Genomic DNA, 27385 nt, shown 5'->3' with positions numbered 1-27385 from the left:
TCAAGCCACTGCCTGCAACACTGAAGCCCATATGAGCACCGGTTTGAGACTTGCTGTTCCACTTCTGAGCCAGCTCCCTGCTAATGTGCTAATGCACCTGGGAAAGCAGTGGAAGATGGCCCAAGTGCCTGTGGCCCTGCTACACATGTGGAAAACTGGAATGGAGCTCCTGGTTCCTGGCTTTGGCCTGGCCCAGTCCTGGTTGTTGCAGCCATTTGGAGAATGAACCAGTGGATGGAAGTTCTCTCCCCCCCCACCCCCCGTCAACCTTTCAAATAAATAAATCTCTAAAAACCATTAAAAATTTAAAAATAATAATATAAAAATCTATATCTAAAGGTCCAGAAGTTAACTGCATGCATGGAATGTAACTTAATTTCCTGTTATGTCTGCCACAGACCCATCAGTCCCAGGTAGCTCAGGAGCCGGGGAGAGGGTGGCAGGTCTTAGAGATCCTCTGAATCTGAAAGCTGCCCTGGTTTTCTTTAAGTGAGACAATAAATGGGCCGGCGCCACGGCTCACTTGGGCCCTGCACCCCATGGGAGACTGGGAGGAAGCACCTGGCTCCTGGCTTCGGATCTGCGCAGCGCGCCAGCCATAGCAGCCATTTGGGGGGGGGGGGGGTGAACCAACGAAAAAGGAAGACCTTTCTGTCTCTGTCTCTCTCTCTCTAACTCTGCCTGTCAAAAAAAAAAAAAAAAAAAAAGAAAAAGAAAAAAGAAAAAAAGAAAAGAAATGAAGCTGTTAGAAACCATGGCTGTGTTTTCTTTTTCTTTCTTTTTTTGACAGGCAGAGTGGACAGTGAGAGAGGGAGAGACAGAGAGAAAGATCTTCCTTTTTGCCGTTGGTTCACCCTCCAATGGCCGCTGTAGCCGGGGCACCGTGCTGATCTGAAGCCAGGAGCCAGGTACTTATCCTGGTCTCCCATGGGGTGCAGGGCCCAAGCACTTGGGCCATCCTCCACTGCACTCCCTGGCCACAGCAGAGAGCTGGCCTGGAAGAGGGGCAACCGGGACAGAATCCGGCGCCCCGACCGGGACTAGAACCCGGTGTGCCGGCGCCGCAGGCGGAGGATTAGCCTAGTGAGCCGCGGCGCCGGCCCATGGCTGTGTTTTCTAATTGGGTGATGGGTTTCAGGAATCTAGTCTGGCTAGAACTCAATGTCAGTTTCCTGAAAGGGTCTACAGATTTACAATGGAAAAAAAAAAAAAAAAAAAAAAAAAAAAAAAAAGCAGGGGCCGGGGGCATTACGACACACTGGGTTAGGCTGCTCAGGATGCTCCCATCCCCTACCAGATGCCTGAGATCAAATCCCACCTCCCTCTGGAACTGATCCAGCTCCCTGCTGATGTGACTGAAAGGCAGCAGTGATGGCTCAAGTACTTGGGTCCTGCCACCTACATAGGAGATCTGGGTGGAGTTCCAGGCTCCTGGCTTCAGCCTGGCTCAGCCCTAGCGTTGCAATTATTTGGGAAGTTAAGCAGTGAACAGAAGATCTCTCTTTCTCTTTCTGCTGCTCTGCCTTTCAAATAAATACAAACGAAGAGAGAAACATTTATAATTAAGAGAAATTCTCCCTCTGAAGGAAGCACACCCAGAACATTTTCACAGAGTGACCACGAGTCACGGATGCAGAACTGAATTAGGAAAACTGCCTTCTCCTTGGCCGTCTGCCCAGACCAGAAGACACCACCTCATTCTGTCTCAAGGGAAGGAAGCAAAAGATAAGGTTTGCTGAAATAATCCTACAACTTAGAAAACAAGGGCTATGGGCTGGGGTTAGTATCTCCCCCCTGGAGTAGACAAGTGCTCCCCTACCATGTGGTTCATCAATGGCACTGACCCTTTGTCACCCAATGGCACGCTGGTGCTGCCAGACCGTCTGTCGCCACCGTCTCTGCTCCTGCTCCCCCGCCCTGGGGCTGGGCCACTCGTCCGGTTTGGGGACTGATCGTACACGAAGTTTCGGCAGGAAGCAAGTTTGGACTCCAGTGCCTGGGGAAAAAATATGCTTTCATCTCCCACTCTTCTCTCTCAGGGGAGTCCCTACATGGACAAGAACCTAAAGCAGTGATTCTCAAACTGCTGTGCACTAGAATTCCACAGTGGAACCCCAGAGGCATCCAGCATCCAGCCAAGTCTTACCTGTGTAAGGTATCTGGGAGGCAGACACTAGGCAGTGGTTAAAAGAAGCCTGCATCCTGCGTGGGAATACCTGGGTTCGCTAAATGACTCTGGCTCCTCAGCTTCCTGCTAATGCACACTCTAGGGAGCAGTGGTGACAGCTCAAGTAATCAGGGTCCTGCTACCCAGGTGGGAGATCTGGATTGAATTCCCAGCTTGGGCTTGGTGCAACCCCAACCGTTGCCAGCATATGGGGAGTGAACTAAAGGATGCAAACAGACTGTCTGTCTGTCTCTGTCTTTTGCTCTGCCTCTCAAATAAATTTTTAAAAAATTATTAATAAAGTATTTGGGCAGGGACCTGCGGCACCAGCATCCCATATGGGCACCTTGGGCCCCGGCATCAGTGTGGGAAACCCCGAAGAAGCTTCTGGCTCCTAGCTTCGGATCAGCCCAGGTCCTGCTGCTGCAGCCATCTGGGGAGTGAACCAGCAGATGGTAGACCTCTGTGTCTCTCCCTCTCTCTGTCTGTAACTCTACCTCTCAAAGAAATAAATAAAATCTTTAAAACAAAATATTTGGGCATTCCTGGAAAAATCACTAACCCTACCTATCTTCCAACTTTGCCTCTAGAAAACATGTATGAAATCAACTTTTCAAATTTGTTTGCTTTTTTTCTTTACCTCGTTAAGCATGCACAGCAGGGCAGGAGGTTTAAAAAAAGAACTTGGCCTTGTGGTAAGCAGCCCACGAGGAAAATTACAGGGCAGTGAGACCAGCCCAGACTCCTCTGTACTCTGTGCTAGATAGTCAAAAGACCTGTTTACGTAACAGAAAACTAGGCAACCAAAAGCCGAAACACTAGGAATGAGTTGCAAACTTCCAGGAAGTTGCAGCCATGAATACACATGCATACTGCCTGAAAACAAGCTGTCAGGATTTGTGCTACACAACCTTCCAGCTGTCATAAACGAATAAAACAAGTACAGAGAAAATCTTTGCTACTGCTTAAGCCCAAAACAATCTCTCCCTGAAATTAATACAATACCTAGAAGACTTTCTCTTTCCAAGGAAGGTAATATTTAAATGTTCCTCAGTTTTTTTTTTCAAATTAAGGGGAAAAAACACACATGGATATCAACCTCATTTTCCAGATTGTTTTGGAGGGAAAAATGGTACAAAGAAAAAAAAAAAAAAAAAAAAAGACACGGCCAGGAATCTAAGGCAACACTCCAGTTCAGAGCTCTGGGTGACTGGCTATGGCCTTGTCTACAGGAAGCGTGATGACTCTTAAGAGATGCTAAAGCACCAGCCACACCTAAAACTCATGATACGGCCACTAGAGGGGAAAGACCAGGGTGAACCCTCTCACACAGCCTGAAACAAGGGCCCAGCAGGGCATGGCCTTACCCCCACTTTCCGTAGCAGGTCCCCCACGATATTGAGTGCCGATATCCGGGCAGCAGGTGTGAGTGGGGTTCCACCAGCGGGACTGTCCAGACCTGGGGGTACAAAGAGAAGTGCATGGAACAAATCGACCAGTAGCAGTGAGTCTGAGCACTCACATCTCTGCGTGTGACAATTGTGGCGGGGAGCAGGCAGTGAGGCTCAAGAATCAACTGCAGGACACACTGCGTCTCTCTGATGTCCACCTCGTCCAGTCCTTAAAATGCCTATGTTCAATATTCATTTCTACGTGTTCGTCTTCTTCAGCAAAATCAAAACAAGTACTTGTGAAGTCTTAAGGATTCCATTATCTTCCCTCACTCAAAAATCTGAAAAGCACTCTAAAGTCTGAAACTCTGTGAGCACTGACATGACACCACAAGTGGGAAACTGCACACCACACTTGACTTCATGCACAAAATTACTCATGTTTAACTGAGCTTCAGACTGTGTGCATAAGGAGTGTATGCAACAGAAAATGAACTTCCTGTGTCGAGGTGGGTCCTACCCCCAAATATCTCATTCTGTATGTGTAATTGCCACAAAATGTGAAGAGGAAAAAAGGATCTGAAATGGGAAACACTCCTGGCCCCAAGCATTTTGAATAAGGGATAGTCAACATGTGGTTAACCAGCCTGAGGAGCCTCTGGGATAAATGCCACACAGATGGAGCCAGCCATAGTTCCCAGGGTTCTATCTACAGAGCCCCTCTCCTCCAAGTGGGCCTGGGACCAGCATCACCTGGGCACTGGTTAGAAATGCAAAATCTCAGGCCCATCCCAGGCCTACTGAATCTGGGGTACATTTAACAAGACCCCAGGTGAGTCGTGTACCTTAAGTGTGGGCCACGGCTCCAGGCTGGGATTCTAGAAGCTCACCAGCTCTTTACCCCCAGGGCACATGCTAAGGGATGAGGCAAAATATAGCAGTAGGAGCCCTGAAGCCAGCCAGCCTGGGTTTGAACCCACCCTGGCCATTTACTTGCTGTGTGACTTTAATCAAGCTCCTTAACCCGGGGTCTCGGTCACCACATCCACTAAACAGGGACAGCACTCACATCCTGAGTGCTGAGAACTCGGAGACCACAGATGCCGAAGGCTTAGCCAGCACCTACTGAGCACTCACTGCCTGTCCTCCCTAATCCTGTTCAGGGAAGATAACAGAATGTCAGCATTTGCTCTCAGTGGCCTGATCAGAGTCTCACAGGTGAGCAGCCACTGGCAAAGGGATTGGGGGGAAAAGAAAACTCAGATGTCTTGGTCCACACTGGGGCTGGTACCCAACAGCTGTATTCTTGCCACACAGTAATTTGATTACAGACGATTTACATTTGGGCGATTTCATATGCAAAAAGGATTTTCAGCTTTTGGCAAAGATCAGAAAGATCCACAAATGCTGGGCCCACATTCCCTGCGACAGGAGTAGAACAGTGGCTCCCTTCTAAGCAGGGTGGCCCCTCCTACACCTCACCACAGATCCCACACCAGATCCAGGACATTCCTCTCCTGTATCTCAGTGCCCTGCAGCTGACAGCTTCCCAGACTGCGCCCTGTTGTGCAGCCTGTTCCAAGTCATCTCAGCCAGGACCCACCCGGTCCTCATCCCCTTACCGTGTCTGAAGGCCCCTGGGGTGTTTAAACTGGCGCTGGGCCCCCGGTGAGCTATGGGGGTGGACGGCACGGAGCCTGTGGCCTGCACAGCTGTGTCTGTCCTTTCAGCTTCCACGGAGCTGGGCTTGGGGGTCCTGGGTTTGTCTTGCTTCTGCTGCACAGCCAACTCCTGCCGCAAATCTGTGCCAGGAAATGCATTGAAAGTTGAGGTCCTTGCTTTGGGTTGGTGGGGCAGGGAGCTCCCATAAGGAGGTGAGGAGAGGGAAAAGAGCCACGAGGTGGAAAACTCCAGGTAGATGCACCCAGTGCGAAGACACCCTCATGACTCGGCCTTGCAGACTGGTAAAACCACAAGATTCTTCTTTTGTGTTAAAAAACAAGAGCCTGAACGGCTTTTAGAAATGATGGCCAGGACACACTACTGTCTTAATGTCACAAAACACAAAACACCCAGCTCAGCAATGTATGTAGGACACTAAATGGAGGTATGCTTTCCTAACCAGTCCCCAAACACCTTCCTCACTCAGGAGTTTTGCACTCTGTATTATCATATGTATAGTTTCTACGTATGAGGGTACTTTACAAAGTTCACAGAGAATGGCATTAAAGGGCCAGTGCTGTGGTATAGTGGGTAAAGTTGCTGTCTGACAGCCAGCATCCCATATGGGTGCCAATTTGGGTCCTTTCTAATGCACACAGAGGATGGTCCAAGTGGTTGGGCCCCTGCACTAATGTGGGAGACCTGGAGGAGGCTCCTGTCTCCTGGGTTTGGATTGGTTCAACTCTGGCAGCTGCAGCCATTTGGGGAGTAAATCAACAGATGAAAGACCTCTCTAACTCTGCCTTTCAAGTAAATAAATAAATCTTAAAAAAAAAAAAAAAAAAAAAGGCCGGCGCCGCGGTTCACTTGGTTAATCCTCTGCCTGCGGCACTGGCACCCCGGGTTCTAGTCCCGGTTGGGATGCCGGATTCTGTCCTGGTTGCTCCTCTTCCAGTCCAGCTCTCTGCTGTGGCCTGGGAAGGCAGTGGAGGATGGCCCAGGTCTTTGGGCCTGGCACCCGCATGGGAGACCAGGAGGAAGCACCTGGCTCCTGGCTTTGGATCGGCACAGCGCGCCAGCCGTGGTGGCCATTTGCGGGGTGACCGACAGAAAAGGAAGACCTTTCTCTCTGGCTCTCTCACTGTCTAACTCTGTTTGTTTGTTTGTTTTTGTCAAACAGTGTGGATGACAGACTAATGACCATCTCATTCCAGTCGGAAAGCTCTGCCTCGGAACGTGACAAGGTTTCAGAGTTCTCAGCCAAGCTATATCAAACGCCATCTAGTCACAAAATCACGGGCTGGCCAGCAATTCCGCCAACACAAGTTTTCTCCCCACAAAACTCTTGTGTTCCTACCAAACTGGTGTGGTGTGAGGGACACACCAGGAAGCATCTTTCTTAAGGTGAATTCAGCTGCCCAGGGGCAAAACCCCAAGCCAAGGGCTTAATCTGTGAACTCCAAAGCTAGTTCTGCAAAAACCCAGGAGGGGTGTTTATGGGGTTGCACGTCTGATAGATCTGAGCACTGGCCCATGTGGTCTGCTGTGCAGAATTCTAGGGAGACAGTAGGACCAGGAACCTAGGCAGGGAGAAGCGACAACAAAGGGGCAGACACAGAGAACAAGGCCACAGCCTCCTGACCTCTGGCTTCATCCTTCAGCCGCTGCACGGATTCTAGGAGATTCTCCTTCTCGTCAAGTTCGCTTTCCAGGAAGGCATTTCTTTCGATGGCTTGATTCAGGCGCTGCTCAAAGTCTTCCAGAGACATGATCGTGGCCCTGGGAACGAGGAAAGCCAAGTCATTCAAGAGAGCAAGCGGGAGCCTCCATCCAGCACCAAGAGAACCAGGAGATGGAAGGGTCAGTGATACCTGGGCACAAGTCCCAGCTCTGGGCTTCCTGGTACTGGAGAGCTGGGCAAGTCCCCTGCCTTCTGGGACTGGGGCTCTCCACTTGCAGACTGGGAGTCTGCAGAGCTCACGAGATGCCCCAGGCTGCCACAAGGATTCAGTAAGATAACAGCCGCTCAGTACCCAGCAGGGAGCCCAGACCTCGTCAGAACTGCACACGGTATCCCGCTGTCTGGGAAGAGCAGCAGGCTCTGCCTTCTCTTGGAAGCTCACAGAGCAAAACACTACTTGCAACAGCCTAATCACACACACGTGCAATTTAACAACCTGCATTTAATCACATAGAAGAAACCACCTTTCACCTCTTAGCTATGTTAAAGGTTTAAAAAGTTCTGGGGCCAGTGCTGTGGCACAGTAGGCTAAGCCTCTGCCCACGGTGCCAGCTCGTATCCCAGCCACCCCTCTTCCAATCCGGCTCTCTGCTGTGGCCTGGGAAAGCAGTCCAAGATGGCTCAAGTGCTCGGGCCCCTGCACTCATGTGGGAGACCTAGAAGAAGCTCCTGGCTCCTGACTTTAGATCGGCTCAGCTCTGGCCATTGTGGCCATTTGGAGAGCGAGCCAGCGGATGGAAGACCTCTCTCTCGGTCTCAAAGTCCCATTCTGGCCGGCAGCCCTGCTAACACTTCTTGTAAGCAGGTCAGACATTTCACTAGAGCACTGTGCCAAAAAGCACTGAGAAGTGCCGTAACAAAGACATCTATTTAACTCACTCTGGGAAAGCTACCTTCTCTGCGCCCCAGTTTCTTCATATATAAAGCAGGGATGGTACAGGACTTCACAGAAGAGTGAGGAACAAGGAAAGTCATATAAAACACACACAACTGGGGCTGGCATTTGGTGCAGGGGCTAAATGACTGCCTGGATGCCTGCATCTCACATCAGAGTGTGAGCCTGGCTCCCTGCCTGATTCCAGCTTCCTGCTAATGCACGCTGGGAGGCAGCAGGTCATGGTTTAAGTATCTGGGTCTCTGCCACCAAAACGGGAGACGTGGATGGAGATCCCAGCTCCTGGCTTCAACCTGGCCCAGCCTGAGCTAACATGGGCAATTGGCAAGTGAACCAGCAGATGGAAGGTACCTCTCTCTTTCTTTCAAATAAATCTTACAACAACAACAAAAATGCCTCCTGGTCTTACCACAATCTGTTATACTGACTGTACAAAACGAGGAGGCAGACCTTCCCCATACACTCCTCAGCTCAGGACTTGTGCCTGGTCTGTATTGTGAATGAGGGGGACATGAAGTTGGGGGGGAGGCACAAAAATGCTTCCTATGTATGTGCTCAGAAAAATGCCAGCAATTTTTTACCGACCCTGTGTTTGTCCCCAGAAGGCCTTTGACATGCTGCTACTTGTATTTTGCAGTGGTTAGGAGCCTATGTTTGGAGTGGAACACGGGAGTTAATATCCAGCTCCTAACTGGGTGTCCATAGCAAACTTAACCTTGGGGCTAGCGCTGTGGCACAGCAGGTTAAGCTGCTACTTGCAGTGCCGGCACTCCGTATGGGTAAAGGTTCAACTTCCAGCTGCTCCACTTCTGATCCAGCTCCCTGCTAATGCCTGGGAAAGCAGAAGATGGCCCAAGTGTCTAGGTCCCTGCACCCATGTGGGGGACCCAGATGAAGCTTCTGGCTTCAGCCTGGCCCGGCCCTGGCTGTTGCAGCCATTTGAAGAGTGAATCAGTGGATGGAAGATATCCCTCTGTCTTTCCATCCCTCTAGATAACTCTGCCTTTCAAATAAATAAATCTTTAAAGAAAAAAAAAAAAAAAAACAATCTTGAGTCTTAGTTCGTTCAACCACTAAGCAAGGATAGATTCAATCAACTTGTCCTCATGTCTAGATTGAGTTTCTTAGTACCTACCCTCAAAGGGTCTTGAGAAGTCAATAGGAAAGTTACTAAAGGTGCCTGATTAAAAGAAACAAAGGGTAATATTTAGGACTACAACACTGGAATCAGCTAAAATAGTCCTCAGGTTAGCATGTCAAGCAGCGACGATAAAATTACCTAGGAATTCCTCTGACCACAAATAAGCACGGCTTTACTGTAGGGCACAGACGCCTGTGGAAACAGACACTGTGTTTATGAAAAGACAGGATGTTATATACCAATTTATTTTTTATTTGACAGGTAGAGTTAGACAGTGAGAGAGAGCCAGAGAGAAAGGTCTTCCTTCCGTTGGTTCACTGCACAAATGGCCGCTACTGCCAGTGCACTGGCCGGTCTGAAGTCAAGAGCCAGGTGCTTCTTCCTGGTCTCCCATGCGGGTGCAGAGCCCAAGCACCTGGGCCATCCTCCACTGCCCTCCCGGGCCACAGCAGAGAGCTGGCCTGGAAGATGAGCCACCGGGACTAGAACCCGGTGCCCATATGGGATGCTGGCGCCATAGGCGGAGGATTAACCAGGTGAGCCACGGCACCGGCCCTGAGGATGTTATATACCAATTAACTCTTGGGGCTGGTGTTGTGGTGCAATAGGTTAAGCTGGCATCCCACACTGGAATATAGGTTTGAGTCCTGGCTGCTCTACTTCTGATTCAACTCCCTGTAAATGTGCCTGGGAAGCAGCAGCAGACGGCCCAAGTGTTTGGGGCCCCGCCACCCACGTTGGGGAGACCAGGATGGAGTTCCAGATTCCTGACTTTGGCCTGGTCCAGCCCTGTTGTGAGAGTGAACCAGACATCAGAAGATCTGTTTCTCCCTCTGTGGCTCTGCCTTTTAAATAAGTAAATAATTTTTTTCTTTAAATCCATTGCTAATTCATCTTGGTGGCTCCCCAGCCGGCCTCAGACCTAGAAGTGAGGCTCACTCTGGGCTGCAATGATTTCTGATGCTACCTTTACCATGAGTTACACTCGCAAGTATCTGCATCTGCTTCTGGACCTTTAGTTGCGCTTGTTAGTCTGTTTACGTAACCAGTGCCAGGCTGTGGTTCATCACTGAAGGCCTATGGTAGTCTGCTCCTTATGTCAGTTCCCTCACAGCCTCCTGGTCAGAGATCCCCTGGCCATCCTTATTTCATTATCACAAATCCGCCTGCCTGTGCCATCTGTATTTTTATTTGGATGATGTTACTTTTATCATTAGCTTTCAGAGAACTTTTTTTTATTTAATGACTGATTGAAAGTGTGATGAAAGTACAACAGAGGGGTAAAGATTTATGGAAATTTACAACAAGATACATTCCAACTGGATCAGAAATTTAAAGAGCTATTTGTTCAAAATCTACTCATTTGTTTCGAGAATGCCAGAGAACTTAAGATCAACTTCAGAACCATTTCTGCCACCGCTGAACCCATGTGGATCAATAATCTTGAGATTGCACGTGGTCAGAGTAATAGCACCAGTGTTAACCAAGAAGGCATGTCATTCAGATTTATTTACTGTAGAATTAAAGTCAGCATGTTAGTTGTTGCCTGAGTGAAAATCACTTTTTGTATTTCATCTACTGAAGTGATGTATAAAAATATAGTTACGGGGCAGACATTCCGGTGCTTCCTGCTAACGTACCCTGAGTGGCAGAAAATGAAGGCTCAAAAGCTTGGGCTCCTTCTGCTCACTTGGGAGACCTGAATGGAGTTCCAGGCTCTTGGTTTTAGCCCGGCCCAGCCCTGGCTGTTGCAGGCAGTCAGGGAGTGAAACAATCGATGCTCTTTCAAGTAGATAAAAATAAGCATTTTTAAAAATTTACTGTAAATTATAAAACGCTGTAGAAATTAATGACTGAAAACTATTCATTTCACATAATATTGAGAACCTGAAAACTGTTTGACGGAGAAACAGATTTACAATAAATATTAAGAGACAGAGTTGTTGAATATCTTTAAGCCAAAACACCATGTGGAAGATAAAGTTAAATTATCTCAACTTTAATCTCTGTAGAACTTCTGGTATCTCAGTACTCATGTATTTCACAAAGTAACCTTTAGGGCATGTATTTAAACTTTTAATTTTTAGTTACTTCTAACTACCCCCTTAGTCTTTCAAAGTTATTATTGGACACGGTTCCCCTCCTCAATAAAAAGCAAGTCATTCAGTTTTACGGATATGCAGTATAAAGACAGTAAGAGCAATGCAACAGCTGATGGCACCGAGAAATTGTTCTTACAGCAGACTTTCAAATTTCCAAAATTTGAGATCATAAAATTAAAATTGTATAATAAGAATATTCTGGAAGTCGGAGCTGTAGTACAGTGTGTTGAGCCACCTCGGATGCCCACATTCCATATTGGAGTGCCTCCGATCCATCTTTCTGCTTAACACACCCAGCAAGGCAGCAACTGGGAAGGCAGTGGATGACAGACCAAGCACTTGGCTTTCTCCCACCCAGTGGGAGATCAGGATGGGAATTCCTGGCTCTTGGCTTCAGCCTGATTGCTGTAGGCATTTGGGGAGTCAATCAGTGGCTGGAAGATTCTCTTCCTCTCAAATAATTTTTCAAAATGTTAAAGTTTTTAAAAATAAAGCTTTGGTACTCTGGAATTTTATTCATTCTCTAATGAATAATGGTGATTTGGGCTTCTACCCCATCTGATCTGAACACTCCATTATTCAGGGCATGGACAATATGTGACCCCAGTGTATCTTTAGTAAAAATGTGAGAGAAGAAAGAAAAAGAAAACACAAAAATACTAGAGGACAACACAGGCCAGATGATCTCATCAACACTGAAGTGAGAAGGGCCTTCAAGCCTGACAGACTCATGACCTGGACTACAGTAAAGCAAACGGTAATTAGGCTGAAGGAAGACAAACTCCAAACACTTGTGACTCACAGCCTACACCAGTGTAGAAAACTCTCCTAGAAAAGATGAAAAACACAGAAAATCCAACCAACAACAGACCAAAGATTAATAGAGAGCTCACAGAAAACAAAACAGCTCCTAAGCATATAAAAGGAAACTCAAGGTCACTCTCAATCCAGAAACACACCTATTTCTTACCTACTCAATTTGCAGAAATCCAAAGATTGAAAACCACTGTGTGAATGAATAAAATTAATTGGAAAACAAGGATTCACACACACAGCTGCTGGAATGAAAAGTGGCACAACCATAGATAAACAGCTGAGTAACAGCTAACACAGATGCATGGGTATTTTACATCTGGAAATTTATTCCAGATACACATCTGTACTGAGCTACTGTACCGAGTTGCTTATCACTGCTAGAGAATGGAAATGAACAGACATCTATCCACAGGGATGGGACAAATAAATTATTATGTTATCATACAACACAATACCAATCACACAATCAAGTATTATGTATTTGGGAAGAAAAAAGGAATGCTCTGTGTCCTAATACAAAGCAATCTCCAAGATCCACTGTTGTGTGAGAAAACAAGATGTATAACACTGTGTACAGAATGCTCCTTTGTAGGGGAAAGATAATACAAGTTTCTACTTTAATATGTTTGAATTTGCATTTAAAAAACCAGAACCCCTTTGGGTGGGCATTTGACCTAGCAGTTAAGACACTAGTTAGAATGCCTGTGTCCCACATCTGAGTATCTGGGTTCAATTCTTGGCTCCTGCTTCCGATTCCAAAACCCTGTTAATGCAGAACTTGAGAGGCAGCAGCAAAATCTGAAGTAGCTGGGTTTCTGCTGCCCATGTTGGAGACCTGGACTGAATTCCTCGCTCCCAGCTGCAGCACAGCTGAATAGTATCCTTAAAGAGCCAAAAGCTCTCTAGTTGTCACAAGCATTTGGGAAGTGAACCAACAGTCTCTGTATCTGCCTCTCAAATACATGAACAAAACTCTACCCCTTTGTACATATATTTTTTAACTCTGTGAATATACAACCACACTACGGTAGACTACATCATTAGTCTCAATGGTTCACCCCTCCTTGATCCGCACCCTGGTTGCAGCCTTACAGTTGGCGAAATAGTCTTTCCCACCCTCTGACTCAGCTTGCCTATGTGACTTGCTTTGATCAATGATAAACAGGGAAGTGACGATGTGCAAGTGGGAGGTCAGAATTCAGAATGCAGCTTCACAGACCACAAATCCACAGTAATCAAGTCATTATGGTATTGGTGAGACAGTTCACAACCTACACACTGCACCAAAACAGATGGTCCAGAATTAGATCCCAGAATATGTGAGAGGTGAACAGATGACCAAATGGACTTTAAATCAATGGAAAAAAGATGACGCGTTTAATACCACTGGCACACCTAAATAAAGGTGGATTCATATTTAACCCTAGATACAAATATAAATTCCTAGTGGATTAAGGCAAAGTGTACCAAAAAAAAAAAAAAAATCAAACAATAAAAAACCTTTCAGAAAATAATAAAACAACACACGCCCAATCAAAGTATCAAGAAGACTGCCCTAATGAAGTCTCTCAAAACCTAGAAGCTATAAAAGATGTACGTGAGGACCTAAAGATAGAAACTAGGGAAGACGCTTTGCACAGCGGCTGGTCTGCTGCTTCTGATGCCCATATTGCACACTGCAGTCCCTGGTCTGAGTCTGTGCCACCCCATTCCCAATGCAGTGTCTGCCAAAGCACACCCTGGGACTCAGCAGGTGATAACTCAAGTATCTCGGTCCCTGCGACCCACGTGGGAGGCCTGGATTGAGTTCTGGCCTCCTGGTTTTGGCTTGGCCCCAACACTGGCCATTGTAGGCATTTGGGGAGTGAACCATAGGATGGAACATCTCTCTCCATCTGTCTCTTTCTCTGCTTTTCAAATAAAATGAAAATAAACTTCAAAACACAGAAAATATTTGTATGGAAAATGACACCATAAACAAACGCCAACAGAATAAAGATTAGTCTGGAAAAAGATATTTTCAATGCACATCAAAAAATGAGTTGCAAAAATAAGTGCTCTTACAAACTGACAAGAAACAAAGTTCCACTTCTGGTAACAATGAGACAAAACCTCCGGTAGCTTACAGTTATAAACTATGAATAAAAGGTGAAAAAACAATTACTTGAAACCCTGGCAGAAACTGGATGGGAGTCAACACCTTGACGAAGAGGTGAAGTTTGCCTCTACAAGCTTTTTGTCTAAGGCATCAGTGCAAGAAATCGAACAATGGTGGAGAGCCCAGGTTCTGCATTAAAAATTCTAACATTTCTGGTGGACCCTGAACCGCATGCACATGGTGGACTTGAAGCAGCCCATGAACAGAAGAAAGAACCAAACAGGTTCCATCTACTGCCTGTCACAGGGCACGTGCAGTTTGGAGTGCAACTTCAGCCATGTTAACTGCCTGAAAAATGAAAACCAAGAACTTTAGAGAACTCGTAGTCTCTACAACACCAAACAGAAAAGCAAGAACCTGAGAGAAATCGCCGTCTCTGCAACACATCTCAATGTCCAGAATCTAACCCCAAATTACTGGGCTTCTGAAAGGCAAAGAAAACAGGACTCAGGAGAAAAGGCAGGGGCCGGCATTTTGGTATGCTGGGTTAAGTCACCACCTGTGACACCAGCATCCCGCAGGTCCTGACTGCTCTGCTTCCCATCCAGCTCCCTGCTAATGCATCTGGGAAAGCAGCAGCGGACGGTCCAAGTGCTCGGATGGAGTTCTGGGCTCCTGGCTTTGGCCTGGCCCAGCCCCAGCTGTTGTGGCCATTTGGGGAGTGAGCCAGCAGATGTAGGACCTCTCTCTCTCCCTGTCTTTCTCTGTAACTCTGCTTTTCAAATAAAAAATAAATCTTAGAGGGAGAAGGCGATCACTGGAAACTGGCCCTGAAATAACCTAGATGTTGGAAACAGAAGAAAAGGATTGTAAAGTACAAGATCTCAGTAGAGAAACAGAAATAATAATTCTTAAATAACCAAATAGAAATTCTAGATTTGAAAAAACAGCAAATTGAACATTACTGACCCAATTTAACAGCGGATTGAAGAGAGAAACCGTCTGTTATCATGAAAGCAGATCAACAGAAATCATTCAATTTGAGGAACCAGGGGAAAAAAAATGAACAGGGAATCAGGGACCTGCCTGACAAGACAACATGCCCTCGCTGTGTCCCAGAAGGAGAAAGACTGGGCAGGACAGAATCTTTGAGGAGTCATGATGAAAATCAAATTGGGCCAAAGAAAAATTTCAAGACTGAAAAAGCGCAGCTAAGCCCTATCAGGATACAGAGAATCTGACAGCAACGAGGAAAAAACATAACTATTCTAACTTCCACTGCAGAAACAAGTCCAATGGAATAGCATCCTTAAAGAGCCAAAAGATCTCCTCCTCCTAGCTCTGTGTGTCTGCCTGCCTTTCACATAAACTGAAAATACATAAAAATTTAAAGGGTGGGGGCAGGCATTTGACACAGAGTTAAGTCACAGCTTGGGATGCCCACACCCCTTATCAGCATGCCTGGAGTGGAGTCTCTGCTCCAGCTTCCTGCTGGCACACCTGGGAGGCAGCAGGTGACGGCTCAGATAGTTGGGTTCCTGCCACCCATGTTCGAGTAGTAGACTGAGTTCCTCTTCCAGGTTCATCCCCAGCTAGTCCTGGCCAGCTGAGGGCTTTTAGGGAGCAGACCAGCAAACGGGAGCTCTCTTGTATCTGTCTGGCTGCACCACTACCAATCCCGCTCCCAGCTAATGCACCTGGGAAAGCAGGAGAGGATAGCCCAGAGATAGAGCTGGAGCCAGGAGCTTCTTCTGGGTCTCCCATATGGATGCAGGGGCCCAAGGACTTGGCCCATCTGCTGCTGCTTTCCCAGGCACATCAGCAGGGAGCTGGATAGGAAGCTGAACAACTGAGTCTCGAACCAGCGCTCATATAGGATGCCAGTGCTTCAGACAGCAGCTTAACACACTGTGCCACAACATTGATCTCATAAGTAAATCTTCAAAATAATTAAATAGGGGCTGACGCTGTGGTGTAGTGGGTAAAGCCACTGCCTGCAGTGCCGGCATCCCATATGAGCACCGGTTCGAGTCCCAGATGCTCCACTTACAGTCCAGCTCTCTGCTGTGGGCTGGGAAAGCAGTGGAAGATGGCCCAAGTCTTATACGCATTGTTCTTTGAACATTCTCCTTTCCTTCCATACTTGTCATTTTTTTTTTTGATAGAGTAGAGCGAGAGAGAGTGAGAGCGAGTGAGAGTGAGAGAGTGAGCGAGAGAGAGTGAGAGAGAGTGAGAGAGAGTGAGAGAGTGTGAGAGAGAGAGAGAGTGTGAGAGAGTGTGAGAGAGTGTGAGAGAGTGTGAGAGAGTGTGAGAGAGTGTGAGAGAGTGTGAGAGAGAGTGTGAGAGAGAGTGTGAGAGAGAGTGTGAGAGAGAGTGTGAGAGAGAGTGAGAGTGTGAGAGAGTGTGAGAGAGAGTGTGAGAGAGAGTGTGAGAGAGAGTGAGAGAGAGAGTGAGAGAGAGAGAGAGTGTGAGAGAGTGTGAGAGAGTGTGAGAGAGAGTGTGAGAGTGTGAGAGAGTGAGAGAGTGAGAGAGTGAGAGAGAGAGAGAGTGTGAGAGTGTGAGAGTGAGAGAGTGAGAGAGTGAGAGAGTGAGAGAGTGAGAGAGTGAGAGAGTGAGTGTGTGAGAGAGTGTGAGAGAGTGTGAGAGAGTGTGAGAGTGTGAGAGTGTGAGAGAGAGAGAGAGAGTGAGAGAGAGAGAGAGAGAGAGAGAGAGAGAGAGTGAGAGAGAGAGTGAGAGAGAGAGTGAGAGAGAGAGTGAGAGAGAGAGTGAGAGAGAGAGTGAGAGAGAGAGTGAGAGAGAGAGTGAGAGAGTGAGAGAGAGTGAGAGAGAGTGAGAGAGAGTGAGAGAGAGAGTGAGTGAGAGTGAGTGAGAGTGAGTGAGAGAGAGAGTGAGTGAGAGTGAGTGAGAGTGAGTGAGAGTGAGTGAGAGTGAGTGAGAGTGAGTGAGAGTGAGTGAGAGTGAGTGAGAGTGAGTGAGAGTGAGTGAGAGTGAGAGTGAGTGAGAGTGAGTGAGAGTGAGGTCTTCCATTGCCGTTGGTTCACCCTCCAATGGCCGCCGCGGGCGGGTCACTGCGGCCGGCGTACCGCGCTGATCCGAAGGCAGGAGCCAGGTGCTTCTCCTGGTCTCCTATGGGGTGCAGGGCCCAAGCACTTGGGCCATCATCCACTGCCTTCCCGGGCCACAGCAGAAAGCTGGCCTGGAAGAGGGGCAACCGGGACAGAATCCGGCGCCCCGACCGGGACTAGAACCCGGTGTGCCGGTGCCGCTAGGCGGAGGATTAGCCTGTTGAGCTGCGGCACCAGCATTTGTCCTTCTGAAGGGAACACTCTGACCTCACACACTTCCCCCAGGACAATGGCTACTCCCCTCTGTGATCTTAGCCTAACTGGTATTTCCTCTGGGAAGCCTTGTCTGACATTCCCCTACCAGCAGCCAAATGAATCTCTCCCATTGCATGCCCCAGCAACACCCTGGACGCCAGCACTTACTACTGTAATTAAGCTGCTCTGATTCTCTGGTTGTCCGTTTCCCCCGTGACACTAAGATCTGCAAAGGCGCTGCGTTGTTTTGCTCTCCAGGCTCAGCACAGTGCCTGGTACCAACGGCAGAGACAAAAGGCTCCCAGCCCATGTTCTGCCTCCCCACCCACCGTTTGGCTCTTTCCAGGTCGTCGTTGGCTTGCTCCAGCTCGCGGATGTATTTCTGCAGTTGATCTTTAATTGCCTTCGTCTGTGCAAGGTCGTCCTCTAAGGCAGAGATCTGCCTGTAGCCTTCGGAATGCTGCATTTCAAACTTTTCCTGAAAGGCAAAATTCACGCTGGGTCAATGACTTAGGACTCCCGATAGAAGAGCTCATTCTCCTCTTTGCAGCTCTGTACAGGTGCTGAGGGTTAATCATGGAACACAGGCCCTCCTGAGGGTGGCATGTGCGCTTTGCAGCCACTGGTCATCCACTCTGCCCCCTCCCCACATGCTGATTTCTTTACCGGATTTCTCTCCCCTTCATTGGAGTCTTAAAGATCCTCCTTCCATCCCATGTACTGAGGCAGCTGCAGACTCCCTCTCCCAGTCTCCAACCAGGAGGCAAACCTGAGCTTTATCAAAGCACTCGGCACCAACGTGGAATCAGCAAGTAATGAGAGACAGCGGGAGCAAGTGGAGGTCACTCACAGCAGACACGTCCTAATCACCTGAGTGCTTCCTGCCTCCCAGTCCTCTGCCCACTTCCAAACCTGGTCCATGCAGCCTCCAACAATCTGCAATCAATCCCTTTTTGCTCAAAGCACCCAGAACCATCAAAAGCCGCATGCAGCCCTCCAAGCCTCACCCCCAAAGGCAACAGGGACCCGCCCCGCATACTACGCTATGTGGCAAATGAAGTACCAGCGGTTCGTGGTTGTGGCTTGTGGCGGCACTGCCTGCCTGTGCCTCCCAGGAAAAGGAGGGTATCGCTCGCGTACGGAGCTTGACAACTGCTTTAATTTTGCGACTCAGGACACATGGGGGGAGTTATAAGGAACTTTTCAACCTCTGAGGAAGGAAGGATGGAAGGAAGGAAGATAGGAAGGGAGGGAGAACAAATGGGAGAAAGAAAAAGAGATGGATAGGAAAACAGCTGCTCTCCACTACCCGAGGGTGCTCAGTGTGACTCGGTCAGTGCTGTCTAAAGGCAGAGACTGGTCCAGATGACCTCTTCACGGTGCACTGCTGTCCAAGTGCAGCAGCAAATGTTTACCCCAGGTTTAGTCTGCGCCAGCCTTTGCGTTAAGGACACTGCCTCTGCTGTCTGATTTAATCCCACTTCAGGGTTGTGGGAAGGAGGCTCTGTGACTTAATGAGCCTAAAGTCAACAGGGAGCCAATGCCTGAGCCAACATCAAACACAGGTCCCCTGAGCCAGTGCTTGTAGGACAGCGAGGCTAAATGTCTGTAAACCACTTCAATCCAGGTCACCAAGTTACTGAACACACACACGCTCCTTCCCAATTCTGCTCCTCTTTGACATTCCTTTCCTTCATCAAATATCCTCCCTAGCGTCTACAACCATGAGAGCAAACAATGAAGGTCTAGCCTGAGAAGTTAAAAAGGCAGCGTTCTCCGTGTTACTCAATAAGGAAACAAAGCCGACGCTAGACACAGGGTGGACGAGCCAGGGAGAGTGAGGTAATGGTGCTGAGGCTGCAGGGGCGTGGCGAGAGCCACTGTGAGAGAGAGAACTTCTAAAGGACAAGCAGATTATTTACAGGGGCCAGGGCCCCTCTGATGCTCCTGTTTCCTGGCTTTGAGCAGAGGAAGCGTCTGCACTCGCCAGCTGAGGCAGCCCAGGCCCCACGTCTGGGCTAGTTCCCAGGCAGGGCTCTGCCTGCCTCCTGCCCCTTATCTGGGGACATTTCCACATAAATCAGGGTCCTGGATCTTTGACCTCAATTCAAACACAGGCTCCAGGAGGATGCTGTGAACAGGCCCTGTAAGCACCTGCAGACTTTTAGACCAGCTCCTTTGAACATGGAGCCATGAAAAGCTGTGGCTGAAGCGTGTGCTTCCATTCGGGGCTAATTATAACAGTGTCAGCTGACAGAGGCCTCAATGGGTGCTCTGTGTGAGCCCCTCCAGGCTTTTCCACCCAAGGCGTGATGAATAAGCCAGTTATCAAGAAGTCCTTCTGGGCGGGGCACAGTCCTCTTAGGTGCGGGAGGGACAGACGCTTGCTGGCTGGTTGTCCTGAGATCTTTGTTCCCGCCCCCTGCCCTGTCTGGTAGCTGTAATGAAGAGGTTTTCCGCAGGTTCAAGGGTTCAGCCCAGAAGCAGCTAATTACTTAGTAACCGCTTGATATTCACTCAGCCTTCATGAAGGGCCTCTTACTCTCCCAATTGCAGCTCATAACATGAATCCTCCTTCTGCACTGCACCTGAGCCCCCAATATAACAACTATGACGACTCCTCCTTGCTCCTGGCAGGGGTCAGGCCCCTAATGACGAGTGAAGTGGGCCAGGTGGAGGGCTAAGAGGCAGCTGATACTTGCCTTCAGCATCAGCACTCAGGAGGGCGCTTGTCCTAAGCAACCACTGCTCAGCTCTGTGCTGGTGTGGGAGACACGGGCTGGGTGTGTCCAGACTTAAGCTATTCTGCAGATTTTTTCAGAAGCTTTACAATTTAGATGCTGTTAAATACCAACATATTAAAGATGTCAATTGTACTGCTGAGAGGAACAATCATAAACCCTGTGCTCCGGTTAGTGTTGAGCAGACTGAAGTACCTGGGGGTGCATGTGGATGCCCGCAGTTCGCTTTACAACGCATCTGTGGGATGGCTGGATGCCAGACACAGATGAGGATATAAAACAAGGCCAGCAAGGTACACGACACCAGTTGAGTCTAGGTGGTGGGTATACAAGTATTCACTGGAAAATTCTTTCAGCCTTGCCATGTGCTTGAGTGTTGGAGACCACTGGAAGCTCAGCAAATGGCGTCTCTGGGCCAGACGGATGCGCAGATGACCGGTCTGGGCTCTCAGGGCTACAACATAAAGCTTGACCTTCAGTGCTCAGCTACCAAGGTCTGTGGGACCTTTCCTCTCCCCTCTGCAGAATCCCCAATCCAAGTGTCAGCCCCACTTTTTCCCCCGCATGCACAAGGCTAAGGCTCCCCAGGTCCACTTGACCGCATTCTTGAGACAGGTTCATGTGACCCCTTCAACACCCCCATCCCCTGGGCACCGGTTACCAGCAACACACACAGAGACGCCCACACTCCTTCAAACACCAGTTCCTCCCCTGCCTTCTCTAACCCGTGTAGACCCTACCCTCCTGGGAGGCTCTCACACCAGAACTCTGGGAGGAGGCATCTCGTCCCTCCTGCTTCCCAACAAAGCTCCAGGAGGGCACGGAGCACCTCTCCTCTCACTGTCCATCCCTCCCAGCACCACACACACGGCAGGCTCTCACTCGGTCCATGAGCAAGCTGTCAGAATTCCCAGGTACACCAGGAGGCCCCCTTTGGCTAAGTTACTGAGGAGATCATTCTCAGAGTGGTGGGGAATGGGGCAAGGGGAGGGAGCAGAGGGGTCAGACCTGCCTGATGCGTATGCAGCTGGCCTGGCAGTCAGGGCTGACAGCCGGTGCCTGGGGCACAGCAGGTACTAGTGACCGCCTGCTAGCCATAGAGAAGGTACCACGCCATGGTCCTCACCCTTTAGAGCAGTGGTTCTCCAGACACTTGGCCACGTCTAGAGGTATTTTTGATTGTAAACACCTTATTGGTCGTGGTGGTGGTGGGGGTGTTACTGGCATCCATTAGGTGTGGGCCAGGAATGCCGCAAGACAGCCTACACTGCAGGATTCAATGCACACAGCTACTCAGCCTCAAATGTCAATACAGCAGACCCTCTTTATCCATAGGGTGTATGTTCCAAGGTTTTCTACTATGCCTAAAATCACACATTAGTACCCAATCCTACATGTACTGTTTTTCCTGTACACACCTAAAACTTAATGCACAAATTAGGCACAGTGAGACACCAACATCAGTAACTGATAATAAAAGAGAACATTTTCAGCAATATACTGTAATAAAGGCTATTTAAAATATAGGAATTATTTAGGCCAGTGCCATGGCGCACTAGGTTAATGCTCTGCCTGCAGTGTCGGCATCCCATACGGGCACTGGTTCTAGTTCTGGTTGCTCCTCTTCCAGTCCAGCTCTCTGCTATGGCCTGGGATAGCAGTAGAGGATGGCCCAAGTACTTGGGCCCCTGACCCGCGTGAGACACCAGGAAGAAGCATCTGGCTCCTGGCTTCGGATCAGCACAGCTCCGGCCATTACAGCCATTTGGAGAGTGAACCAACGGATGGAAGACCTTTGTCTCTCTCTCTCTCTGTCTGTAACTCTACCTGTCAAATAAATAAATAAAAATCTTTCAAAAACAATGTAGGAATTATTTCTGCAATTTTCCATGTAGTATTTCCTGACAACAAACTAAAGGCAGGGAGAGTGAGACCGTGGATGAGAGGGGATGACTGCCACGCCCAGGCTGAGATATGCTCTGGACTGATGCTGCCCCACAGAACACTCAGTGTTGATGGAGACGTACCCCAGCCCCTCTGTCCACCTGTGCCACCTACCAGCCACCCTGGCTGCTGAGCACTTGAAGCACAGCTAGTGTGGCTGAAGAAGTGAATTTTATTTTCCTCAAGCCACACGTCAGTAGGCACAAGCGAGGGCTGCCATGTAGGACTCTCTCTACACCCTGTAATGCAACGATCGGCAGTTCTGGTGACACCGCAAACTCTCAACATATTTCCCGGCCGATGTGACCCGCGAAGCTGGCATCGCCCACCATGAAAGGAGACGGGGACACCCCCGTGACGTGCTTCTCAAAGCCCTGCGGCAGGCCCACAGGCGGGGCCTCAGCCGGCACACAGGCCACCCAGGAGCCGGTCTGCACCCGGGCGCGGCGCCCGCGGGCCCTCACCTTGATGGTTTCCAGCTCCATGCGCAGGCGGTTGTTCTCCGACAGGAGGTCTCGGTTCCTGCTTTCGATCTGCTGCAGCTGGGCTTCCAGCTCTGCCTCATACTCTCGGCTGCCCTCCTGGAACTCCCGGAGCTCCTCCTGAGTGTTCTCGGCCCTGCAGCGGGATCCACAGGAGTCAGCTGGTGGTTTCCTGAGGCCTTACTGTGCGCAGGCCACTGTGCCACGGTGCCGCGTACACGAATCACTTTTTTTTTTTTGACAGGCAGAGTGGACAGTGAGAGAGAGAGACAGAGAGAAAGGTCTTCCTTTGCCGTTGGTTCACCCTCCAATGGCCACCGCGGCTGGCGCACTGCGGCCGGCGCACCACGCTGATCCAATGGCAGGAGCCAGGTGCTTCTCCTGGTCTCCCATGGGGTGCAGGGCCCAAGCACTTGGGCCATCCTCCACTGCACTCCCGGGCCACAGCAGAGAGCTGGCCTGGAAGAGGGGCAACCGGGACAGAATCTGGTGCCCCAACCGGGACTAGAACCAGGTGTGCCGGCGCCGCAAGGTGGAGGATTAGCCTAGTGAGCCGCAGCGCCGGCCACGGATCATCTTTTTACTCAGTTGCTTTTTGAGGCAGAAACTATCATTCTCACTTTACAGACAAGAAGATGTAGTTTAGACAAGATGAGGGACTTCAGCTAGGGGTTACACGAGGGGTCAGAAACAGAACTTGGGCCAGGACCCAAGGCGCCTGACTCCAAAAGTCATTCTCTATTTTTCTGTTTTTTAAATAATTTCTTTAAGATTTATTTTCTTTATTTGAAAGAGTTACAGAGAGAGGCAGAGAGAAAAAGAGAGAGAGAGCGCACGCGCACACACGCCAAATGGCACAATGGCCAGAGCTGAGCCAATCCAAAGCCAGGAGCCAGGAGCTTCCACCAGGTCTCCCATGCAGGTGCAGGGACCCAAGCACTTGGGCCATCTTCTACTGCTTTCCTAGGCCACAGCAGAGAACTGGATTGGAAGTGGGGCAACTGGGACTTGAACCAGTGCCCATATGGATGCTGGCACTGCAGGCCAGGGCTTTAACCCACCACACCACAGTGCCAGCCCCATCTTATACTTTTTTTTTTTTTTTTAAATAGATTTATTTGAAAGGCAGAGTGAGAGAGAGCGAGCAATATCTTCTACTGGTTTACTGCTGGTTCACTCCCCAATGGCAGCAACAGCCAGGAGCCACCCTGGTCTCCTACATGAGTAGCAGGGACACAGGTCCTTAGGCCATCTTCTGTTGCCTCCCCAGGTGCATTAATAGAGAGCTGGATTGAAAGCAAAGTAGCCAGGACTCAAAATGGCACTCTGATATGGGACACTGGTGTTTAAATTGGTCACCCCCAAAGCCATTTCATTCTTTCATGCAACAGTATTGTTTGCACCTGGCCCCATCTGCAGATTTATTCTTAAGTGCATCTTTAGTAGAGACTGGATATACTGTAAATGTTCACTTACCACACCACTGTAATCTGTCCCTGTCCCAGCTCAAATGCTTATTTATGGCTTCTCAATCCTTAAGACTCAAAGAGCTTTTTTTTCTTTTTAATAAATTATCTTTAAGTCTAACCATTAAAAATAAAGACATAGGAGCAGGCGCTGTGGCATAGCAGGTAAAGCGACTGCCTGCAGTGCTGGCATCCCATACGGGGTCCGGTTCAAGTCCCAGCTGCTCCTCTTCCAATCCAGCTCTCTGCTATGGCCTGGGAAAGCTGTGGAGGATGACCCAAGTCCTGGAGCCCCTGTGCCTGTGTCGGAGACCCAGAAGAAGCTGCTGGCTCCTGGCTTCAGATCAACGCAGCTCCGACCATTGCAGCCATTTAGGGAGTGAACCAGTGGATCGAAGACCTCTTTCTCTCTGCCTCTCTATAACTCTGCCTTTCAAATACATAAATAAATCTTCAGGGCCGGCGCCACAGCTCACTAGGCTAATCCTCCACCTTGCGGCGCCGGCACACCGGGTTCTAGTCCCAGTCGGGGCGCCGGATTCTGTCCCGGTTGCCCCTCTTCCAGGCCAGCTCTCTGCTGTGGCCAGGGAGTGCAGTGAAGGATGGCCCAAGTACTTGGGCTCTGCACCCCATGGGAGACCAGGATAAGTACCTGGCTCCTGCCTTCGGATCAGCGCGGTGCGCCGGCTGCAGCACGCCGGCTGCAGCGCGCTGGCCGCGGCGGCCATTGGAGTGTGAACCAACGGCAAAGGAAGACCTTTCTCTCTGTCTCTCTCACTGTCCACTCTGCCTGTCAATAAATAAATAAATAAATAAATAAATGTTAAAAAAAAAAAAGAGCTGAAAATAGATGACATAGAAGGACTAGAATTACACTTACATGTGGAGATCCCAAGAGCAGTTGAGAAATGAAAAGAAATAATAATGAACCAAACACACCCACACACAGCTCCACCCCATGACACTCCCAGACAACACTGATATCTGCAGCAGCATATTTTGCTAGGCATAGGGACAGGTTCTTCACTCCACACACAAACAACCAGAGGGGCCTGCACTGTGGCATGAATGGTGGATAAAGCTGCTGCCTATAGCACCGGCATCCCATATGGGTGCTGGTTTGGGTCCTGGCTGTTCAACTTCCAATCCAGTTCCGCACTAATATGCCTGGGAAAGCAGTGGAAGATGGCCCAAGTGCTTGGGCCCCTGCACTCACGTGGGAGACCCAGATGAAGCACCTGGCCCAGCTCTGACCCTCTGAGGTCATTTGGGGAGTGAACCAGAATGTGTCTCTCCCTCCCTCCCTCCAACTTTCAAGTAAACAAATAAATCTTAAAAAAAAAAAAAAAAAAACCACCAGATTAAAAAAAATAAGATGGAAAGCAGTATGGCAAGAGAGGACCACAGCTTCAATTCCAGCTCTGCTCCAATCTGGTGGTTTATGTGTCTTCCCTGAGGCTGAGTTTTCTCATCTGTGAAATGAGTGATAACAGTGTCTTCACGGGGCAGTCCTAAGATAGTGTAAGTGAAGCCCTTCACAGGCCTGGCCCACAACAGGCCTGTACTAATTGGCCAGTGCTACTCTCATAGGCAGGAAAAGCAGTGTGAACCTGGAGACCTGACCTCTGCTTGTAGGTCATCGCTAGATCCTTCCAGTAGCTAGCTTCTTCCTCCTCGGAGCCAAATGTCTTTCCAGAGTCTTCCATTGTGAAAACGAGGAAGCAATCACTCTTGCGACATGGTGTCTAGGAGAGAAGGTTTTAGATTATCACTCACATTTACCTAAACAATGGGTAGCAGGGGGAAAAAAAACTTCTGAACTTTATGCTGAATGAAATGTTAAACTGGATGGTGACTGCAGAGAGATTTATATATTTTCGGTATATACTTCAGTGTGTTGACTTTTGTATATATCTGAAAACCACCCCCACAATCAAGATGATCAACATGTCTACCAGTGCCACAATACTCAGGAGCCCCAAACTCAAGCTAAGAGTCAGGGGAGGCTTCCTGAAGGTGGGGTTTTGCATAAGCAAAGGACAGTGTTGGTAACTGAACAGAGAAGACAGATGCCAAACTGAGGCGAAGAGGGAGAAACAGGCTTGTGGGGAGGGAGTCTGGTAGGTCTGGCTTGAAAGTTCAGGGACAGCAGAGCAGATTAAAACAGAGGGGGCTTAGGCCGGCGCCGCGGCTCACTAGGCTAATTCCCCGCCTTGCGGTGCCAGCACACCGGGTTCTAGTCCCGGTCGGGGCGCTGGATTCTGTCCCGGTTGCCCCTCTTCCAGGCCAGCTCTCTGCTGTGGCCCGGGAGTGCAGTGGAGGATGGCCCAAGTGCTTGGGCCCTGCACCCCATGGGAGACCAGGAGAAGCACCTGGCTCCCGCCATCGGGTCAGCGTGGTGCGCCGGCCACAGCGCACCGGCCACGGCCATTGGAGGGTGAACCAATGGCAAAGGAAGACCTTTCTTTCTGTCTCTCTCACTGCCCACTCTGCCTGTCAAAAAAACAGAGGGGGCTGAATCCCGGAGACAGGAGGTGGTGTTGGCACGGTGGTGAAGATGCCCCCTGGGATCCCATACTGCAGTGCCTGGGGTCAAGACATGGCTCTACTTCTGACTCTCGCTTCCTGCTGATAAGCACCCTGGGAGGTTGCAGGTACCTGAGTCCCTGCCAAGTACGTGGGCTCCCAGTTTCATTTAAAATATTTATTTGAAAAGCAGTGAGAGAGAGGGAGATGCGCACGCGCATGCATGCATACACACACACACACAGGGGTGGGGGGAGAGAAAAGGGAGAGCACTCCCATCTGCTGGTTCATTCCCCAGATGGCTGCAATGGCTGGAGCTAGGTAGCTCTGAAGCCAGGAGCTTCTTCTGGGTCTCCCACGTGGGTTCAGAGGCCCAAGCACTTGGGCCATCCTCTTTTGCTTTCCTAGGAGCATTAGCAGGGAGCTGGATCAAAGGTGAAACAGCTGGGACTTGAACCGGCGCCCATGTGGGATGCAGGCACTGCCGGCCACGGCTTTACCCACTTTACCACAACGCAGGTCTGGCTCCCAGTTTTGACCTGGCTGAGCCCTGATTATGACAGGCACTTGGGGAGTACACTGGCAGTTGGAGGATCTCTTACTCTGTTTCTCCCTGTCACTCTGACTTTTGAATAATAAATACATCTTTAAATGAATTAATAAAATTCGGCTCTGTAAAAATAAACACGAGGGCTCTGACAACAGGCTAAGAAAGCCGGCAGCAAAGGGAGTAGCTGGAGGGTTTGGAGGAGAGTGACAGCTCATCCCAGCGGCCATGGGAAGGCTGAGGAGGGACAAGTCCTAATGGGAACTTTTACAGGAATCCAGGAAAGGAAAATGCCCTCCCAAAGAAGAAAGAGTGAAGAGCAGAGAAATGGAATCCAAAAATATTT

At 49.3% G+C, this 27385-nt stretch overlaps 2 protein-coding genes and 1 pseudogene across 12 annotated transcripts in view; 2 read left to right on the top strand and 1 right to left on the bottom strand.

Annotated features, from left to right (window-relative positions):
- Positions 1-1242, top strand: part of MYH11 (myosin heavy chain 11) — a 117297-nt gene extending 116055 nt beyond the window's left edge. Inside the window, 1 exon segment of the mRNA NM_001082308.1 lies at positions 1214-1242. The gene's annotated coding sequence lies outside the window, so the exon portion shown is untranslated.
- The window catches only part of NDE1 (nudE neurodevelopment protein 1), a 41512-nt gene that overhangs the window by 1438 nt on the left and 12689 nt on the right, over positions 1-27385 (bottom strand). For 5 of the 11 annotated variants that reach the window (XM_089321611.1, XM_089321612.1, XM_089321610.1 and 2 more), the window contains exons 2-8: positions 25590-25711; positions 22483-22636; positions 17663-17811; positions 6863-6999; positions 5181-5360; positions 3535-3626; positions 1845-1996 (exon numbers count right to left, since the gene is read on the bottom strand). In XM_089321611.1, coding sequence (XP_089177737.1) covers positions 1845-1996; positions 3535-3626; positions 5181-5360; positions 6863-6999; positions 17663-17811; positions 22483-22636; positions 25590-25672 — 947 coding nt within the window. In that variant the 5' untranslated portion in view covers positions 25673-25711. Of the gene's footprint in view, positions 1-1603; positions 1701-1819; positions 1997-3534; positions 3627-5180; positions 5361-6862; positions 7000-17501; positions 17642-17662; positions 17812-17999; positions 18123-22482; positions 22637-25589; positions 25712-27385 lie in introns of those variants that run through there. The other 6 variants (XM_089321614.1, XM_008257794.5, XM_089321608.1 and 3 more) reach the window with 5 other exon arrangements.
- LOC127491511 (small nucleolar RNA SNORA51) lies at positions 8250-8371 on the top strand (annotated as a pseudogene).

The sequence above is a fragment of the Oryctolagus cuniculus genome, chromosome 19 (genome assembly GCF_051225735.1).
Source record: "Oryctolagus cuniculus isolate XC-2025 breed Fujian yellow rabbit chromosome 19, ASM5122573v1, whole genome shotgun sequence".
Taxonomy (NCBI): domain Eukaryota; kingdom Metazoa; phylum Chordata; class Mammalia; order Lagomorpha; family Leporidae; genus Oryctolagus; species Oryctolagus cuniculus.
The sequence above is the reverse complement of the archived record's forward strand: the minus strand, read 5'-3'. Positions and strand labels throughout refer to the sequence as shown.